Source organism: Equus quagga, chromosome 20, assembly GCF_021613505.1.
Source record: "Equus quagga isolate Etosha38 chromosome 20, UCLA_HA_Equagga_1.0, whole genome shotgun sequence".
In the NCBI taxonomy this organism is placed as follows: Eukaryota; Metazoa; Chordata; class Mammalia; order Perissodactyla; family Equidae; genus Equus; species Equus quagga.
The window spans coordinates 5,097,339-5,117,897 of record NC_060286.1 but is presented as its reverse complement, the minus strand read 5'-3'; the positions used below and the strand labels follow the sequence as shown (position 1 = coordinate 5,117,897).

Here is a 20,559-nt window from a genome sequence, read left to right as displayed (position 1 = left end):
GAAACAAGGGGACAAAGAGAACTTGAGAAAAATCAAGAGCAAGTATATTTATTCTCCTGTGTACTCTACATAATTTTATATATATATATATATATTTTTTTTTTTTTTTAAAGAGAAAGGAAGGGAGGGAGGGAGGAAGGAAAAGTGCTTTACAGATCAGCAGTCCCTACAACTGTTAACTTAGTACTTTTTGGTTTTAACATAAAGGCTGCTTTTCTTCCTAGGAAGTCCTCACCCTTCTCTCTGCTCTCTCTCTCTTGGACAGTTACATTACAGGCACCAGAGGCAACGCTGGCTTCACACCCATTTGCTGCTTCCCTCTCACAGAGACCTTCTTGAGACTCCTCAGCAATACTGTCAACTTCAATGGTTATGTCACTCTCACTTTTTATACTTCGAGACTCGTCCTGGCTGAGAGTCAGTGGTGAAGCGACTGAAAAGTTATGCTGGACCACAGGAGGTACGGCAGGCGGAACGGAAACCAGAGAGTTAGACTCTGAACTTTCCACTACCACATCCTCAACACTGGTCTTCTCCTTTTCATCCAAATCGTCCAAGTCGACTTCATGGCAAACCAAGGTTTCAGGACCAATGAGAGGCATTGCATCCTCTTCTTCTTTGAGTGGAGTATTGACAGTTTCTTCAGCTGGACTATCACATTTTTCGCTGTTCAGTTCCTGAATGCACTGGTTGGACTCTGCTATTAACGATGGCATTCCTTCATTTTCTATTTCGAAGTGGTGTTCAAAGTTTAAGTTTTTCATTCCCTCAGATGCAACAAAATCACTGGTCCTTTCTTGAGATATGCTATTTGTCATTTCCATTCCATTATCAATTCTTATTTTTTTCTCTGGTGATGACTGTCCCAGTATTTTCCGTTTCAACTTTTTTTCTTTTGCACATTGGTCAATTTCATCTTCAGGAGCAGAAGAAAAGTTTTTACTGTCTAATGAAGAAAATTCTAGCCTCTGTGCTTCTATATGAGGTTCACTTCCTGCTTCATCCTGGCTAAATGACGAAATCTTTATAATTTCTAAAGAAAGATCTTTTGTCTTGCTTCGTCTTCCCTTTCCTTTAGGTGATTTTTCTGCCTCTTTCTTAACTTCTTCTACTTGTTCCACTTTATTTCCAAAAAGTTGTACTATTTGTTCATTCTCTTCAACTTCTACTTTCAAGGTTTCTAAAGGCTGTATTTGAGTCCTATCATTTTCTTTTAATATATGTGCAACAATCTTTGGACTTTCTTCATCCAGTTTATCATTATTTAAATTTTCATTTTTTTCTAGTTCTTCTTTAATATCAGGAGAAAGTTCTTCATTCATCAAATTCTTTTCTAAAAGGTCTTCTGTTTCACTATCAGATGAACAAGAGTCTGCAAGAGGAAATATTATTATATTACAAAGGTTTCTATCTTAATTACCAATGTAATTTTACAATAAAAATTCTACCAAAGAGAAACAAAACTCTTAATCATGTACCTCTGAATACCTCCCTGTAGAAATTTCTGATATAAAATAAATCATACACTTGTGCCAAAAATGGGGAGCCTGGGGGGGAGGGCAAGATTTCAAATTAAACTCCACATAAAAACACATAACATAGAAAATATTACTATCTCAATTCTGTAAAGGGCTACTTTGCAGTTTCCACCAGTGTCATATGTAGGTTACAACAACCCTTAGAAAAGTCAAAGGGCTAGTGCTGAGATATAATGTTAACGTAGTAAGTGGTTTCATCTGAGATCTAGTAGGTACTTGCTTAATAAATGTGATGGGCATTGTGTCCTTAGAAAGGAATATGACATTCTACTTAAAATAATTCTGGAAAAAAGAGATGTACAAAATGAGCAATTTGAATTCTCACAGTTTACATATTCCTCTGATTAAGAGAAATGAAGGTATAGGCAAGGTACCTTCTTGCAAAAGAAATCATTCTCTGTAAGTCAGAACATTTTTAAAATAATAAAGTAGGGTTCTAAGGCTGTATTGTATAGGAGCTGTAAAATATAAAAATCTGTCCACATGGTGCTCATATTCTAAAGTTCAAAAAGGCAAATTTAAATGTATTTTTTTTAAGTGAAAAGGTATATAGTTTTATTTTGTGGGTTTTTACCATATACAGAATTTAGAATTCATTTGTTCTCATGTTAAAAAAGAACTCCTTTCATGAGGTAGTTTAGCAAGACTATGTATAGTTCTGTAGGTTGTACACTGCACAAGGACATGCCACCTAAGAGGGCGTCTTCACTTTGTGGACATCTTGCATTTGTGTGTTATGACGATCTTCCAGCAGATGGCAGTAAAGAGGAGGAAGAATGCCCTTTTCTAATTTACACACAAGCACCACCATGGACTAATGGCAATCCTGTAATTCAGAATAGCTTCTTTCTTGAAGGGAGGGAAATTTTTATATAAGACAACTATTTAACATTTCTTAAATTACATGGAAAACCATACCAAAAAAAGTGGGAAAAAGGTAAAGGCAGAATAAAATATGTTCAACTATACACATCACAAAACATGCCTATCCCACATTAGTTTGTGCTCTCTTTGAATAACGTGGTCTCAAGCCTTGTTGAAAAATCCTAGGTGAACAGCACTGAATTACAGGAGAGCTTGGTGTGTGCTCTGAAGGACAGTGCAGGACAGAGTACGATGCATGGCTTGTCAACCCACCCTCTGTTAAAACAGAATAACCCTATGATGTTGACAAGATAAAGTATTCTTAAAGTAAAACATCACTAAATTTTAAATAAACATGATATAGCAAAATAAACATTTTCTTCCCATCAAATTTTGTAGTTTAAATCACATGAGATGAAAAACCTAGATCACTTTCTATGAATCTCTCACACAGCTGAAGTTTTATTATCTATATTATTGATTTTTAAAAAATCAATGATCCTCAAAATTGAGCACCTTCCATTCCATTTGACAGAGGTGAGCTGTCTGGCATATTGCTGCGAGCGCTTCTGGTACCTGATTTTCCTTCACTGTTGGGAGTCTTAGTCAAACCATACGGCATATTTGATGAAAGAGTAGATTTTAAAGGAGGTCGTCCCCGTTTTGACTTCTGCCTCTCCTCATCCCTCTTTTCATCCTTTTCACTGTCTTCTTTATTCTGGAAACAAGAAGAAAATGTATGAGAAAGGCCAATGCCTTATGAAAAATGAAGATTCTGCTTCTCCAAGGAAAACAACTCAAAAAGATTAGCTACAGCCATGCATCGATTAACCATGGGGATATGTTCTGAGAAATACATCGTTAGGTGATTTCATCGTCGTGGGAATATCATAGAGTGCACTTACGCAAAGCTAGATGGTAGAGTGCTATACACCCATGCTGTATGGTACTAATCTTATGGGGCCACCCTCATATATGCAGTCCATTGTTGATGAAAACGTCATTTTGTGGCGCATGACTGTATTTTACATGTCAACTCCTAATCTGTGCTTGTAATATTATAATACAATTAATAACAAATGGTTTTCTAACCTATTTTGTACTTAGAGGAATCTGATGTGACACTGCAGTCATGCTGTGAAGGTCAGAGTCAGTGTGCTCAAGAGCTGTACAACTAGTCAGCACTCTGCTTGTTCCTTACTCTTCTCTGAGGAAAAGAAAGATCTCTACCATCAAATAGACAAACACTATATAAATAAATAAACAAAAAAATTCTTTAAAAAAACAGACAAACACTAGGCAAATCTCTACAGCAAAAGTTGAAACTAGAGAGTGCGGACGAGGGTACAACCAGCCAGCAAAAATGTGTTTTAAAATTCAGTATTAGCTTCCAACATTTAAAAATCAGATTTCACATTTAAAAAAATACAATTGTCTTGAAAAATCCTAATGTCTGGCAACCTTGGGTCAGCATCTCACACCAGAATGAACAGTCAGGCCTATCCTCCCTGGATGAGGAACGTGACCTCTTTGTTGTCATGATCAGTCTCACTTTACCACTTTTCTCTCTGGCCTCCTTAGGCATTTGGATTTCAAGTTTATGCCCTAAGTCGCTGGTTTTTACCTTTCCAGAAAGAATGTAGTAATATGTTTAATTTCTTTACTGTTTCAGTTTCTGGGTTATAAGAGAGAAAATCACAATTATCTTAAAAGAATCAAGATGACAATATAATGAGAAAATAAGATTTATAAAATACAGAATACAATATGAATAATTCCTGTACTTAACATAAAGGATATGAATCTATGTACATACTTTAGCTTTTTTCTTCTGTTTTTTCTTTGGTCCACCTTTGTCCAAAGGCCAGATTATCCTGTCAGCCTTCACCCATTCATCATACCTTAAAATAAAAAATATATAAAAAATTCACAATAGTACCCTATTCACCAAATAAAAACAAGAGTGAGATAGACTAAAGAGTTTGGTTCTGATATTGGTAAAAATGTGAAGAGCACAGGGGCTGGTTCGCTGCTAACATGTGTCAGCCACTGTGCTAGGTGCTTTCTATACCTGCCACCACCAGGCAAGGCAAGAGAATTTCTTAGGATAAACAGGCTTACAGAGAGCAGACTTAAGGCTGTCTGAACTGCTTTGTTTTTCACAACCTCTCACATGTCGGAGTTTAATGAAATAGCTGTTTCTGCACTGGAATTCATACTGTTGACCCAATAATGCAAATATAAGTCAGGTAAATTCAAATTTGTAATATGATCAGTTTCAGATTACTTTATGAAGTCCTTTTCAACTCTCTTATACTCCCAGAACTTTCTCTAGCCTCTAGTATTTCTAATAAAATTTTATTCTGAACTATATCACCTCTAAGACTCTGAAATTTTTTAGAGATATTTCATTTCCTTTATCTAAGTTTATTCTGTTTAGCTCAAGTTGAAAACTCCTCATTTTCCCTTATACCTTTTTCCAAAATATTGATATCACTTTTGAATTTCAATAGTCCAAGTCACAAATCAGGGGCAAATAAGAAATTAAACTTTCTAGAACTAAATAGCAGTTCTTACATTAGATAAATATATAGGTATTTGTAGAGCTCAATCAAAATCCAAAATCTGAACATTTAAGCAAAAAGACTGCAGGCAGTCCTTGCTTTGAACTGCACCATGTTGATGGAAACCATACCCTCGCTTTGTAACCCAGTAACCATGGAGCCGTGCAAAGGAAGGACACAGTCCCGATACGCACAAGCTTCAGTGACATGGTACCACGACTACTTATACCAGGGTTTGAAAACTATCTCCTCCTGGATTAACTCTAAGCTTTTAAAATGGGACTGGCTATGAGCATTTTTATCAGGCTTTTAAGTATCTGTACTTTTTAACCTCATTTAGAAATATTCATTCATTTGGACATTTACTGAGGGCCTACTAACATCCCAGGTGCTGTATGAGAAAGTATGTAGAAAATAATAGAGAAGACAAGGAAAGACCTTGCTCTCATGCAACTCACAGTATGGGGTGGACGACAGACATACCGTCAAATCAAGTTCAGTCTTGGAAGTGCAATAAGAGGGGTATGTATGTGGTCCAGGGCTAACAAAGGAGTGAATGGCTCTGCCCAATTCCAAACTTCCACAGGACACACAGACAACCAAAAAGCACAGCCTTGATCCGGTACACTTAGTCCAGGCCACACCGGCCTGGTCACCACGGTATGTCATGGAGGTGCTTCCAGCATTGATGTTGTCAACTGAGGCTGGTCCCAGCATTTCTCAACTAGAGACCAGGACCCCCTCACACGCTCCCCTGTTTTAGAAATCCAATTTTAGATTCTCTAGGAACTACTGTGGCTCCATCTCAATAAGCAGACCAGAATTGTACCAGCTCTTAGGAGAATGGAGGGACAAAAACACCCCCTGAGCCATGTGAGTAACCCGTTAGGCAACTAGTTAGGAAGAACATGAGCATATAATAAAAGGACTGTTAAGAAGAGTCACACAGCACAACATTAAAAAGGTGAGAGAGAACGATGATAGGAAGGGAAAATTCTAGAAAGCAGGACACAGTCATGTAAGAGTGGATGGTTGTGACCTGAACAGAATCTGAAGAAAAGGAAAGCTATAACATGCTGCACCCGCAAGGTAGTGACTCAAAGTTGGAAATGTAGCCTTTTCCTCCTGGATTCAAAACATACATACAAACAACCTTGAGACAGACCAAAAAGTTTGTCTTTAGTGTTGGCAGAAATGTGAAGGGTACAGGGGTTGGTTTGAGAAAAGAGAAAATAAACTTTAAAGTTTTATAGGTTACTCAATAAACGCACTCTTTTAAAATGATATGAGATGAAAGAAAGCAGACTCTCCCTCACTAAAGAAAACAGATAACATGTATGGAGCACTTAGGAAGGGCCCGGCATTGTTCTAGGCACTCTGCATGTTAACATAGGTATTAGCACCATTTCTCACAACTTCTCTATAAAGTAGGTACTTTATCTTCCCCAGTGTAGAGATGAGGGACCTGAGGCATAGCACAGGATACATCGAGTGTGTAGGGAAGCCTGGAGCACTCTGGCTCCAAGCAAACACAGGGCAAGAAGAGATATCAGATGACACAAGACCTTTTTTTTGAGGAAGATTAGCCCTGAGCTAACTGCTGCCAGTCCTCCTCTTTTTGCTAAGGAAGACTGGACCTGAGCTAACATCCGTGCCCATCTTCCTCTACTTTTTATGTGGGATGCCTACCACAGCATGGCTTGCCAAGCGGTGCCATGTCTGCACCCGGGATCCAAACCGGCGAACCCCGGGCCGCTGAAGCGGAATGTGAGCACTTAACCGCAGCACCACCGGGCCGGCCCTGACACAAGACCTTCTAAAGGAGAAAGAGAACAGGAGTCCCTGCCCTTCAGAGGCTGGCCTGGTACTATCAGTGGGGCCTCGGTGTTGCTACAGAGCTGATCTGGCGCCCACAGCTACGTGCTGTTGATCTCCTGTTGAACACGAACAACTTCACAGAACATCAACATCAGACAGGTTGGTCCATGACCATGATGGATCAAGACAAAAATAAGACCACTCCCTAAGCGAGTCTAAACACAGAAAATACAGGAACATGCTCCAAGCCATAAAAGTGACCAAATACCCTTTTTTTCCTGACCGAGTGATTGCTGCTTCTTTACCAACTACAGCATTAACCTTCATCTAATCCTCTCTCTTTGTGGATAAGATTTATTAAGATAACCAATCACAGAATTACCTCCACTTCTTTACAGCATCCAATCTAGAGCGAAGCCCCATTTCCTTAAACTCTCCCCAAAGCTACCTAACAGAAGCTCAAACCTAAGTCCTAGCTAACATTCTTTTTTTATTAATTAACCAAGTTAGAATTATTACAATGCTTGATTCAGGCTTGATTTCTGATAAATGTAACAAACAAACAAAAACAACCACGTGCACTGTTGGAGCTACGGGCCTGGCTCCCTGCCATGTTCTGCAGGATGTTTCCACAGAATCCTGGGCTATTGCTATTCCCAAAGGTGGCGCCCTGAGCTTCACTGATTCATCTAACGCACTCTGTGGTTCCCCAAGCTGTGCATTCTCCCTCACTGCAAACAAATAACAAACCCAGCTTGTTCAAATTTAGGTATGACCCTGGTGACCTTTGGCTGGAAGTACTGACACAGCTACTAAAAGACTAAGAAGTTGGAAGTCTTGGAAAATATAGTTACAAGGTGTGCTTTGTACATACGTATGTACTACTTGTAAGTTCTTCACAACATTAAATTGATCTTTTTGAACCAATGAAAGAAATTTCAAAATAAGAAAACACATTTTTGCTTACCTGACATTCCACCCATAGTAATGTACCAAGTATAAAACTTCGCCATCATCAATTTCAGTGCTTTTAATACTGGCTTCATAGATTTTCTGCGTTTTCCCTCGTCCATATTTTACTTTCACTTTGGTTCCTGTCAGGCAGGGTTCCATGTCTTCCTCATCCTCCTCCCCTTCGGAGTCACATTTGCTTTCAGTTTCTTCCCTGCAGTAAGTTATAACATTGATAATGCTACTAATTACTTAACGGAAAACAAAATCATATACGCTAAAAGAACCCAACATGTAGAACAGGCACGACCTACGTATCACCTCAGTAGCATGTCAGTGGAGAAGGAGAAGAAGGAGGAGAAGGAGAAGATGCTGATGGACTACTCACTAAGGAATTTATGTATTACGTAAAGGCGCACCGTCCCAAAGCAAGTCCATATTTCGTAAAGGCCAATCAATAATCACAGGCAATGATGATGTGGAGGCGAATAAATCACTTTTGATAAAACAAAAGAACAATAGTATGCTCTGAAATAGTCTTTAGGACCCATGCTCAAGTGCGACCTTATATACGAAAACGACCTAAAGAGAGTTTGTAACTTCCTGACACTAAATTGTCTTAAATCTACTTTACTACTACTTTCTGCTCAATTTAGAACGGTTCTTAGCAAGACTAGTTTTTTGCTGGGCAAAATCTTAGTAACCCTATCTTTTAAACTCGTTTATATTTGAAGGTTTCCCCACCCTAACAAAGAAACAACAGAAGTCCGAATATTAGATCACTTGCATCTGTAGGATGGGTACAGGAGAATAAAGCTTTGCATATCTTGTATTGACTTCTGTTTGTTTTTAGTCATCTCCCATCAGCTTTTCTTTGTTTTGATAATCAGGCACACAGGAGATTCACATAGGGAGGTCCAACAATACTTTTAATATTTTTACAAATAAACATTCTTTATTAGCCCTGCAGGGATTCAGAAGAAATCAGTATCAAACAACATTCTAGTGTCACAGTTTTAAAAGCATAAGAGGAAGTGTTGTGCTCTCTAATACACACAGGGTGTTATTTTGGAGACCACAAGGGGACCTGACAGGAAGAAGCTTTGACAACTCATCAGCAGTGGGACTGTTTTCTCTCCAAGGGCACCTTCCAATTATCACTGATTAGGTAATTTCAAAACACTGAGAAACTACTTACAACAGAAATCTCTATAGATAAAAAAGTCATTTCCATGATTCCTGCTATAAAATGAGAATACAGACTATATTTATCTGTATATTCAATTTTTGTTTAATGAAAGGAAATATTGTTCTTCATATTCAAGTCTGAAATTTTCTTTCTCTAAAATAAATATTTGTTCTATTTACATATCACTTATAAAGGCTTTTTAAACCACAGTGCGTGCATATATATGTGTTATGTGTTTTACGTATTATATACATACTATAATACATTTTGATGCTTATTTTTAGCAAAACATCAAACTATAATTAGGCCCTTCTTTTTAAGCAGTTCACCTCTGCTTAAATTTATTGTCCAATTATTTTCTCCCACTTTTCTTAACCCTAGTAGTATTTCACTACAGAACTTTCTTATTCACCAATCTAATTCATATGTAACTGTGATAGCTTCCTGTACTCATTTGTACTGAATCATAAAATAACCTCTCCAACTCACCAATCATTCCTATTTTTCCAGATATTTTCTCAATGGTTAATTTTCAGATGAGTGTCAGGCACCAATTGGATGCAGCAGGCTGCTTTGGCCAAATTTTGCTTAACAACTCAAATTTCTAGAAAATTTAGCATCATATAATAATCGAAAAATAACTATGGAGGAGAGCTTATGTTACAAGTTAAGTGTGTTACGCTAATGTTGCTGAATTAAAATTCATTTTTTAGTAGTATCTAAAAATTAGTAAACCCATTTGACAACACAGAAATGGCCAACTAAACACGGTTGGACATCACCTTGATCTAGCTGGACTGCCTAATCTTTGGTTATTTTTAATTCAGTTCAGTCCATACATGTCTAATACAAGGGAAAAAAACCAGTTTTCACTCAACAGCAAACAGGATGGACATTAAAAAGCTGAAATTTAATTGTGATGTGGGGCAGGAATGTTTTTTCCAAACTAGAATCAGGGGTGCATGCCACTTACTCTAACACAATCACTTGAAAAAGAAAACGTCTCAGACGAAGCTAACACACAGAAACATCTGCTAGTACTGTGCACCCGTGTCTGTTAGCTTTCCCACGTTGTACCTTTTTTAAAATGGAATTTTTGCTGTCGCTGTTTCCTCTTGTCCACTTCCTCCATTTTTCTCCAGCTCCCTTCCCTGCTGTCAATTGCAGGACCTTTCTTTTGACTGGGTGGCGCAGCCTTCTTTGAGGCCACTGTTTAGGGCACAAGTGCTATTAAAATGGTGCGACCAGTATATTCTCCAATTCCGAAAGGCGATACACATCATCTTCACAATGTGTCTCACCTTCATTAGACAAGAGGAACGGAAGTCCCAATAAGAAGACATCCCTCAAACCTGAATCTCTAAGCAGGAACAGTGCACTGCCGTACCCCAGACAGGTGCTTCTGGAGAACAAACACAAGATAATGTACCTCTCTTGGCTTTTCTCTTCCTCTTCATCTGAGTCTTTGTCAGAACCCTCCTGCTTTTTAATTTTCTTCTCCTTTTGCTTTGGTGTATTTTTTCTCCCCAGTAGTAGCTCATTCTCTTTTTTCTCTGCAGTTTCATAGTCATCATCTACATCCTTATTTTCTGAATCATTATCTTTTAATTTGTCTTCTGTTTTCTCTTCTTCAACTTCCTTTTTAATAGAATTTGCATCTCGAGCAATTCTCCTTCGTCCCTAGTAGAAGGGATAAAAGCTTTAAAATAGCTATCACTATGAAGGGGTAAAAAGCATAAAAATGTATCTTTTTCTTAAACCTTCACAACAACAACTAGTCTTCTTTCTGGTTTGAGACATGATAATGACAACCCATCAACTCTTGTGTACTATTCTCTTCCTCTCGAAAGCAAAAGAATAACCCATGTAAATCACTTATGTTCAGGTCTACTATGATCCTTGGCTACATACTATACAAAAAGTAAAAATATCTCCTTTATTCTCTAATTTTCACTTTTTTTTTTTTTTTTTTGGTGAGAAAGATTAGCCCTGAGCTAACATCCACCACCAATCCTCCTCTTTTTGCTGAGGAAGTTTGGCCCTGAGCTAACATCCATGCCCATCTTCCTCTATTTTGTATGTGGGATGGCTGCCACAGCATGGCTTGATGAGTGGTGTGTTAGGTTCATGCCTGGGATCCGAGCCTGCAAACCCCAGCCACTGAAGCAGAGTATATGCACTCAACCACTACACCATTGGGCCAGTCCCTCATTTTTCATATTTTTGGACTACAATAAAAGTTTTAAAGGAACTATCTAAATGCCAATTTAACAAGTTAATAATAATAAATCAACCCCCTAAATTATAGACTCTAAAAGCTCTGTGGTCTCTAATTCTACTGTTTTTTGTTTTTTTGTGGGTTTTTTTGGCAAGGAAGAGTGGCCCTGAGCTAATGTCTGTGCCAATCTTCATCTGTTTCGTATGTGGGACGCCTCCACAGCATGGCTTGATGAGCAGTGCATAGGTCCGCATCCAGGATCTCAACTGGTGAATGCTGGGCCACTGAAGTGGAGCTCATGAACTTAACCACTATGCCACCAGGCTGGCCTCCTAATTCTACTGTTTTTAAAGAAAGAATTTACATTATCACTGTATTTCTGTGTGACTATATTTTAAAAGGACTGAATTGTATCAATGGCCACAAAGTGAGCTCATTTCTTTGAATAAGTATCTGGAGAGCTCAGTGGGCCAGCAGTAACTTATTCTACCCCTAGAAGCTTCTATCCCGCCTCTTGTTGCATGCTCAACTGATTGTCAAACTGGTGAGCCATTTCATTATCTCCTAAATTCTCCTTCAAGTCAACCTGTATGCACTGGTAGGCTTCTGCTCTACTTGGAATAAAGTGAGGATAAACAAAGAGCCAACAACTTAGGGAGCACTAGAATACTTCACAATTAATATCCCAGATAACAAATGTTTTCCCTAGCTCCTGAGTATGTGCACTATTTAACCTGCAAAGGTAGAAAAAGAAGGAACGTATTTTTCTTATCACAAAGAACTAGAATGTAGACTCCTCAAGGGCAAGGACCTTGTCTTCCTCACTCTGTCCCCTCAGGTCTAGATGTGCCTCACGCAGAGCAAGTGCTCTTTATGTATTTACAGGTAGACTAATGAGAGCAGCTGTTACCTATCAAAATTTAGGTCTGTGTACCTTTGTGCCAGAAAGTCCATTTCTAGAAGTCTGACCTCTATACTCAGATAAATGAGGAGGACATTTTACAAGCATATTTACTGCAGCACTTTCTGTAATTGGAAAGATTGGAGAAAATCTTGAGGAAGGCAAATTTCTGTACACTCACACTGTGCAGTGCTCCACAGGCGTTTTACACGAGATGAGGAAGGTCTTTGTGTAATGACAAGGAGGTGTGTCCACAATACATACAACGGGGATATTATTCAGTCTTAAAAAGGGAGGACATTCAGGCAGTACACTCTTTGACATCAGTAATAAAAGAAGCTTTTTGGACACCATGTCTCCTCAGACAAGGGAAACAACAGAAAGAATAAACAAACGGGACTTCATCAGACTAAAGAACTTCTTCAAGGCAAAGGACGACAGGATTGAAACAAAAAAACAACCCACTAACTGGGAAAAAATATTTGCAAGTCATACATCTGACAAAGGGTTAATATCCATAATATATAAAGAACTCACACAACTCAAAAACAAAAAATCCAACAACCCGATCAAAAAATGGGCAGGAGATATGAACAGACACTTCTCCAAAAAAGATACACAGATGGTCAAGAGGCACATGAAAAGATGTTCATCATCGCTGATCATCAGGGAAACACAAATCAAAACTACACTAAGATATCACCTTACACCTGTCAGAGTGGCAAAAATAACCAAAACAAAAAGTGACAAATGTTGGAGAGGTTGTGGAGAAAAAGGAACCCTCATATACTGTTGGTGGGAATGCAAATTGGTGCAGCCACTATGGAAAACAGTATGGAGATTCCTCAAAAAATTAAAAATAGAACTACCATATGACCCAGCTATCCCACTACTGGGTATTTATCCAAAGAGCTTGAAGTCAGCAATTCCAAAAGTTCCATGCACCCCAATGTTCACTGCAGCATTATTTACAATAGGCAAGACGTGGAAGCAACCTAAGTGCCCATCAACAGACGAATGGATAAAGAAGATGTGGTATATATATACAATGGAATACTGCTCAGCCGTAAAAAAGAACAAAATCACCCCATTTGCAACAACATGGATGGACCTTGAGGGTATTATGTTAAGTGAAATAAGCAAGATAGAGGAGGACAATTTCTGTAGGACTCCACTCATATGAGGAATTTAAAAATGCAGACAAAGAGAACAGATTAGTGGCTACTGGGGGAAAGGTGGGGTGGGGGGTGGGCACAAAGGGTGAAGTGGTGCACTTACAACACGACTGACAAACAATAATGTACAAGTGAAATTTCACAAGATTGTAACCTATCATTAACTCAATAAAAATTAAAAAAAAAAAAAAGGGAGGACATTCTGACAGATATATGGATGAAACCTTGAAGATATTATGCTGAGTGAAATAAGCCAGTCACAAAAGGTCAAATACTGTGTAATTCCACTTATATGAGGTACCTGAGTAGTCAAATTCACAGTGACAAAGTAGAATGCTGGCTGCCAGAGGCTGGGGGAGAAAGGATTGGGGAGTTACTATATAATGGACACAGGTTCAGTTTTGCAAGATCATAAAAGTTCGGGAGATGGATGGTGGTGATGGTTGTACAACAATGTGAATGTAGTTAATGCCACTAAACTGTATACTTAAAAATGGTTAAGATGATAAATTTTATGTTATGTTTACTTACTACAATTTTTTTTTCTGGTGAGGAAGACTGGCCATGAGCTAACATCTATTGCCAATCTTCCTCTTTTTTCTTGAGGAAGAGTAGCCTCTGAGCTAACAGCTATGCCCATCTTCCTCTATTTTGTATGTGGGACACCACCACAGCATGGCTTGATGAGCATTGCCAGGTCCATGCCTGGGATCCGAACCTGTGAACCCCAGGCTGCCGAAGTGGAGTGCATGAATTTAACCACTATGCCATCGGGGCAGCCCTTTACTAGAATTTTTAAAAATTAAAAATGAAATACAAATTAAAAAAAGAAAAGAAACCAATTTGGATGTTTTATAAAATTCACTAGAAGATTCCATTTGCTAGATGAGAGTCAGAAGGGATTTAAAAAATTATTTCTGAGTAAATAAAAGAGAAGTTGATTTCACCTCCTCTTACACTAAAAATGATTTCACTAAAAAGTAAGACATTATAGTAATGAACGTCTTTGACAGTGTGATCAATTTTCTTTCTCCTTCTAAAACTTGAATTCTACTATGTAGATATCATTCAACAGTGATCAAGCAGTGGAGGACCGTTCCTGCATGGGACTCGCATGGTAATGGACAGGAAGAGTGGAGGTGGAAGAGAAAACCAGCGTGCACGTGACTAGAAAACCAGGCAGAGTGGGAAGCATTGCCACAAGCGAGGCTGAGTGACAGACAGGACAGCTCCCACCCAGCTGCGGCGCAGGTGTCATAAAGAGGAGAGTCGCCCTCTCAACAGCGATTTGGTAAGTCCTTACAGGCGCCAGGCGCTGTTCTAGATGCCTGGATCTGTCAACGAACAGGATAAATGCTAACGCCTGCCCTCACGGGGTATGAGTGTACAGAGTGGGGTAAGACAAACAACAAATAATAAACAGAATACATATGTAAATGACAGATAAAAAGAGCAATGTAGAGGGACTGCGAATGCCCAAGAGAGGAGGTAGGTTACAACTTTAGATGAGGTGACCAGGAGAGGCTTCAGTGAGGTAACGTTTTAGCAGAAGACTTGAAGGAAGTGAGTATTTGAGGCTGACCCCAGATGAGAGTGACTTGAAGAGATGTAGATAGGAAACAGCACGGGGCACGGTCTGCAGGAAGAAGCAGTAATACATGATATCTTTAGAGGAAGGGAGGTCAGCTAGCCTGGCTGAAGCATAACTAAATACCAGAAGATAAACTAGGTTCACTGGAGGTTTTCTGTATATACCTGAAAATGTCCATAATAAAAAATTTAAAATAATGCATCAAATAAACCAGATAAAATTACTATTAACTACTTACCCTCGGAGATTTTAATTCTATTTCTTCTCTCTCACTTTCACTGTTTGAATCGATGTTTTCCTCGGGCTCACTCTTCACTTCTACTAAAGGCATTTCTTGATCTACTTTTAGAGCCTCTTCCATTGATTCTTCTAAGTCTTTTTTTTCCTCTTTTACTTTTGGTTCATGGTGGTGAATAGTTCTGAATTGAATATTTGCAGAACGGCAGTACTCCTCAAAACCATAGAGATACCTAAATAAACAATATTTCATTTTAAGAAAACTTAAGTCTTTACATTTACCTTGAATACTATATTATTAAACATATTATTTTTAAAAAGTAAAACTCAAGCCTTTTTTTTAAAAAAGTACTTTTTCTATGTCACTAATTTCTTGGTGTTTTACATAGGATTATAAACAGAAGTATTGATCATAAAATTTCTTCCTGAAAAATCTGAGCTTGTGATAACTGAGCAGAGCTATCATACTTTTGATATGAAGGTTGTTCACCACAAAAAATAAAGCTCTGTAAGATGTACCATCATTTCAGACTAGGAAGACTGCCTGCATCCCTGATTCTGAAAGGCAGATCAGGACAGCCTGGAAAATGGAGTAAAGCAGACCTGGTGCACTGCAATAACTTTCAATCACAAGTATCTATTAACCTCAATCTTTTTATACACTTTCGTTAACTTTAATGTTCTTTGATTGATGTGTTCTTATTTCACTGTTAACAAATTAAATGGAACATATTCCCTGTAAATATGCATTCTTTGATGAATAAACTGTTCTACTTACTTTCTATAAGCAGTTTTTACATTGTAGGAAGCAGCTGAATTCAAAATAGGAATGCCAAGGTCCATATAAATTTGCTTCCATACAGCACCACTATCAATCTGGAAAATTAAGTTTTTATTTGTTAACATTTGAAAAAGGAAATAATCTTCACACTAATATTCTATGTTCATTAAAGAAATGTGTTTATCACCTAAAGTGCATAGAACAGTGCAACATCAGATGACTTAACTTTTCATTCTGTGCTTACTTACATTGTCACAGCCACCTTGATGATAAACCAGTCTAAAGAGTTTGAAGAGATTGAGATCCTTATAGCCCAAAACAGGTGGTTTGTTGATTGGAGTACCTTTTTAATATCAGAGAGTAGAAAGAAAATGTTTATTCAAATGGAAAATACTAAGTTGAAAATAAAGCTATCAATTTCTAATTCCCCAAATTTCATTAATCAGAGGCATATATTTAAAGAACCTTAAACTATATAAGACAACACGAAAGATTCTCTATATTCTTTGTATAGCATTATGGTGGTCTTTAGATTTACTCCCACAACTGATAAAATCCCTCTCTAACTGCCACTAAATTGGGTAAAACTAAACTAAACCTTGGGAATGCAAGCAGGAGCCAGCAACGTTGCTGGTTCAAGATGCCTGGGGAAGAACACACACAGTGGAGAGGGCACATTTTAGGCCATGGTCCCATTTTCACTGCTTTAATGCAAACGTTAGAACTGTAATCTGAAGGATGATTTCTGAAGGCCACAGAAGTCTGGGAACAATTTATCCGAGCATTTTTCCAGGACTACTGTAATCAAGAAGTGTGGTGACTTCTAAAGGTTGTACTTCTTCTAACTCTATTAGAAATTCTATTCTATTTAGATAGGGACCAATCTCCTACTATGTTTAACTTCTTGAGACCAAGGATCTGGCTAGTTTATTTGCCACAAAGACAGCATCAGCAATTAAATGTCGATTAACACTATGACCACGCACTTTCTATTACTGAAATATTATAATATTTTTTGGTTTTATAAGTCCCAAGGAAACTAAATTTAATTATACCAAAACTATTTTCCTATATATTTCTACTCCAAATAGATATTAATAGTTGTTTTTATTTCAAATACTTAACTATTGTCAGCTGTAACTGATTCTTAGGCTTTACTTGAAATCCAAATCCATAAACCCATGATTCTAACACAAATAATGCATAAACCTAGAATGTCAAACTCTAAAACAAATAACTACTTTTAAATAATGAGCATGAAAATACCTCTGTCTTCCATAAACTTATAAAGCTGTTGGAGGAAGTTGTCCCTCTCTTCAGGATCAAGTTCTTCCTCAGGCTGTAAAGGTAAGATATATAAATATATCGAACAATGAATAGGACAAGATACACTGTCTTTTTTGGTTGTTTTTTGTTTGGTGAACCCAATATAAGGGGCTAAAATTTCAATGAAGCTGGAAAATATGAATTCTCTCAAAATCCTACTCAAATCCAGATTTTAAGTTCTATTTTGATAGAGCTGATTCGATGCAACTGTCAAGATATACAATCTCTGCTCTTCGCCCCATTTATCACTCTAACCCTTCACTTGAGTATCATCATAGGGACTAAGATTAGCCACGAGAAAAAGGCTCAGGAATGGAGTGAGAATGCTTTCACCTTGTTTGGTTTCTCTTTTTTTAAATTTATCAAAATACCATGCAGCCTGTACAAATATATTGATAGATGAGCACAATAATTACAAACGTATTGCAAAAATAATCCACATACAAACAATAAATTTTTGTTATTGTTGAATAAATAGAAACCAGAGGTTGCAGAGTCACACAGAAAAGCTTTTTTGTTTGGATAGCACAATATTTTAAAGAAATTTAAATGCACTTAAATGAGTCACATACACTCTCTTTTGTCCCAGACCCCACTACCCTCTCTGTGTATCACTAGCCTGCTTTTCTTATGTGCCTTTCTTGCATGGCCTCTGTAGTTGACTTTGCAACCCCTAAAAATAAGACAATGAAAATTATTTCTTAGGTAAGGAAACTAGATACATAACTACTAATTTAGTTCCTCTGGGGGAAAAAAACTAATGCAACATTCATGTAAAAACAACTATTCCTACAAATACCTATTTAAGTGTTACTTTTTACTGATTATATAAATCTAATGATTTCTTCCTATACTGCCAAGATCTTGGCTCTAGTCAAACAAATGTATTATGGGTTTTAATAAAATATTTCCCTTTCTGACAGACTACTTATAAACTAATATTTGGGAAAATTCTTATTTAAAAGTTTAACACTATGGAGAAACAAACACAATACTGATAAGTATCTTTCATATAAATTATCACAATTTAATTTCAGAGTATTACTTTCCTATGTTCTAAAAGAAGAAATCAGATTTTTGTCTTTCAAAGCCATATTCAAAGCCAAAGCAACTGTAGGAAATAAATACCGAGTGTTCACAGTCCAGAGGGCAAAAGGCCCTTTAAAATTACATATCAAGAATTTTTTTTCAAGTAATTTTATTGGGATCATAATGGTTTATAACATTGTGTAATTTTGGGTGTACATTATTATCAGTTCCTTAATACACTTCATTGTGCTCAACCCCAGTAGTCCAATTTTTATATATCACCATACATATGTGCTCCTTTATCCCTTTCGCTCACCTCCCCCAACCCCCTTCTCCTCTGGTAACCACTAATCTGTTCTCTTTATCCACGTATTTGTTATCTTCCACATGAGTGAAATCATGCAGTATTTGTCTTTTTCTGCTTATTTCGCTTAACATCATACCCTCAAGGTCCATCTACGTTGTTGCAAATGGGACAATTTTGTCCTTTTTTATGACTGAGTAGTATTCCATTGTGTGTGTGTGTGTGTGTGTGTGTGTGTGTGTGTGTATACACACACCACATCTTCTTTATCCATTCATCTATGGATGGGCACTTGGGTCGCTTCCACATCTTGGCTATTGTGAATAATGCTGCAATGAACACAGGGGTGCATAAATCTCTTTGGATAATTGATTTCAAGTTTTTAGGATAAACACCCAGTAGTGGGATAGCTGGATTGTATGGAATTTCTATTTTTAATTTTTTTGGAAATCTCCATAATGTTTTCCATAGTGGCTGCACCAGTTTGCATTCCCACCAGCAGTGTATGAGGGTTCCCTTTCCTCCACATCCACTCCAACAAGTTTTGTTTTTTGTCTTGGTAATTATAGCCATTCTGACTGATGTAAGGTGACGCCTTATTGTAGTTTTGATTCCCATTTCCCTAACAATTAGTGAAGTTGAGCACTGTTTCATGTGTCTGTTGGCCATCTGTATACCTTCCTTGGAAAAATGTCTGTTTGTATCCTCTGCCCATGTTTTGATGGGGTTTTTTTTTTTTATTGAGTTGCATGAGTTCTTTATATATTTCGGAGATCAACCCCTTGTCTAATAAATGATTAGCAAGTATTTTCTCTCAGTTGGTGGGTTCTCTTTCTATTTTGTTCACGGCTTCCTTTGCTTTGCAGAAGCTTTTTAGTCTGATGTAATCCCATTTGTTAACTTTTTCTCTTGTTTCCCTTACCTGAGTAAATGTGGTATTCGAAAAGATGTGACTAAGAGCAATGTCAAAGAGTGGACTGCCTATATTTTCTTCTAGGAGTTTCATGGTTTCAGGTCTTACATTCAAATCTTTAATCCCTTTAGAGTTAATTTTTGTGTATGGTGCAAGATAATGGTCTACTTTCATTCTTTTGCATGTAGCTGTCTAGTTTTCCCAGCACCATTTATTGAAGAGACTTTCCTTTCTCCATTGTATGTTCTTGGCTCCTTTGTCAAAGACTAACTGTCCATAGATGCGTGGTTTTATTTCAGAGCTTTCAATTCTGATCCATTGATATGTTTGTCTGTTTTTGTGCCAGTACCATGCTGTTTTTTTAAATTTTTTATTGAGGAAGATTAGCCCCAAGCTAACATCTGCCACCAATCCTCCTCTTTTTTTGCTGAGGAAGACCGGCCCTGAGCTAACATCCGTGCCCATCTTCCTCTGCTTTATATGTGGGAGGCCTACCACAGCATGGCTCATCAAGCAGTGCCATGTCTGCACCTGGGATCTGAACCAGCAAACCCTGGGCCACCGAAGCGGAAGGTGCGCGCTTAACCACTGCGCAACCAGGCCAGCCCCAGTACCATGCTGTTTTGATTACTATAGCTTTGTAGTTTGTTTTGAAGTCAGGGATTGTGATGCCTCCAGCTTTGTTCTTTTTTTCTGAGGAGTGCTTGGTTATCTGGGGTCTTTCGTTGTCCCAAATAAATTTTTGGATTCTTTAACCTATTTCTGTTTAGAATGTCATTGGGATTCTGATTGGGATTGCAGTGAATCTGTAGATTGCTTTAGGTAGTATGGACATTTTAACTACGTTTATTCTTCCGACCCATATGGAATATCTTTCCATTTCTTCATGTCTTTTTCAATTTCTTTCAATGATGTCTTATAGTTTTCAGTGTACAGGTCTTTCACCTCTTTGGTTAAGTTTATTCCTAGGTATTTTATTTTTTTTGGTTGTGATTGTATTCTTTTTTTTTTTGAGGAAGATTAGCCCTGAGCTAACTACTGTCAATCCTCCTCTTTTTGCTGAGGAAGACGGACCCTGGGCTAACATCCATGCCCATCTTCCTCTACTTTATAGGTGGGATGCCTACCACAGCATGGCTTTTACCAAGCGGGGCCATGTC

General features: G+C 37.8%; 1 protein-coding gene across 5 annotated transcripts in view; it reads right to left on the bottom strand.

Annotated features, from left to right (window-relative positions):
- The window catches only part of ARID4A (AT-rich interaction domain 4A), a 69,159-nt gene that overhangs the window by 12,352 nt on the left and 36,248 nt on the right, over window positions 1-20,559 (bottom strand). For 3 of the 5 annotated variants that reach the window (XM_046647458.1, XM_046647460.1, XM_046647461.1), the window contains exons 12-20: window positions 17,094-17,166; window positions 16,076-16,170; window positions 15,825-15,922; window positions 15,048-15,279; window positions 10,354-10,604; window positions 7,752-7,949; window positions 4,219-4,303; window positions 2,919-3,120; window positions 236-1,372 (exon numbers count right to left, since the gene is read on the bottom strand). In XM_046647458.1, coding sequence (XP_046503414.1) covers window positions 236-1,372; window positions 2,919-3,120; window positions 4,219-4,303; window positions 7,752-7,949; window positions 10,354-10,604; window positions 15,048-15,279; window positions 15,825-15,922; window positions 16,076-16,170; window positions 17,094-17,166 — 2,371 coding nt within the window. The remainder of the gene's footprint in view (window positions 1-235; window positions 1,373-2,918; window positions 3,121-4,218; window positions 4,304-7,751; window positions 7,950-10,353; window positions 10,605-15,047; window positions 15,280-15,824; window positions 15,923-16,075; window positions 16,171-17,093; window positions 17,167-20,559) is intronic. The other 2 variants (XM_046647459.1, XM_046647462.1) reach the window with 1 other exon arrangement.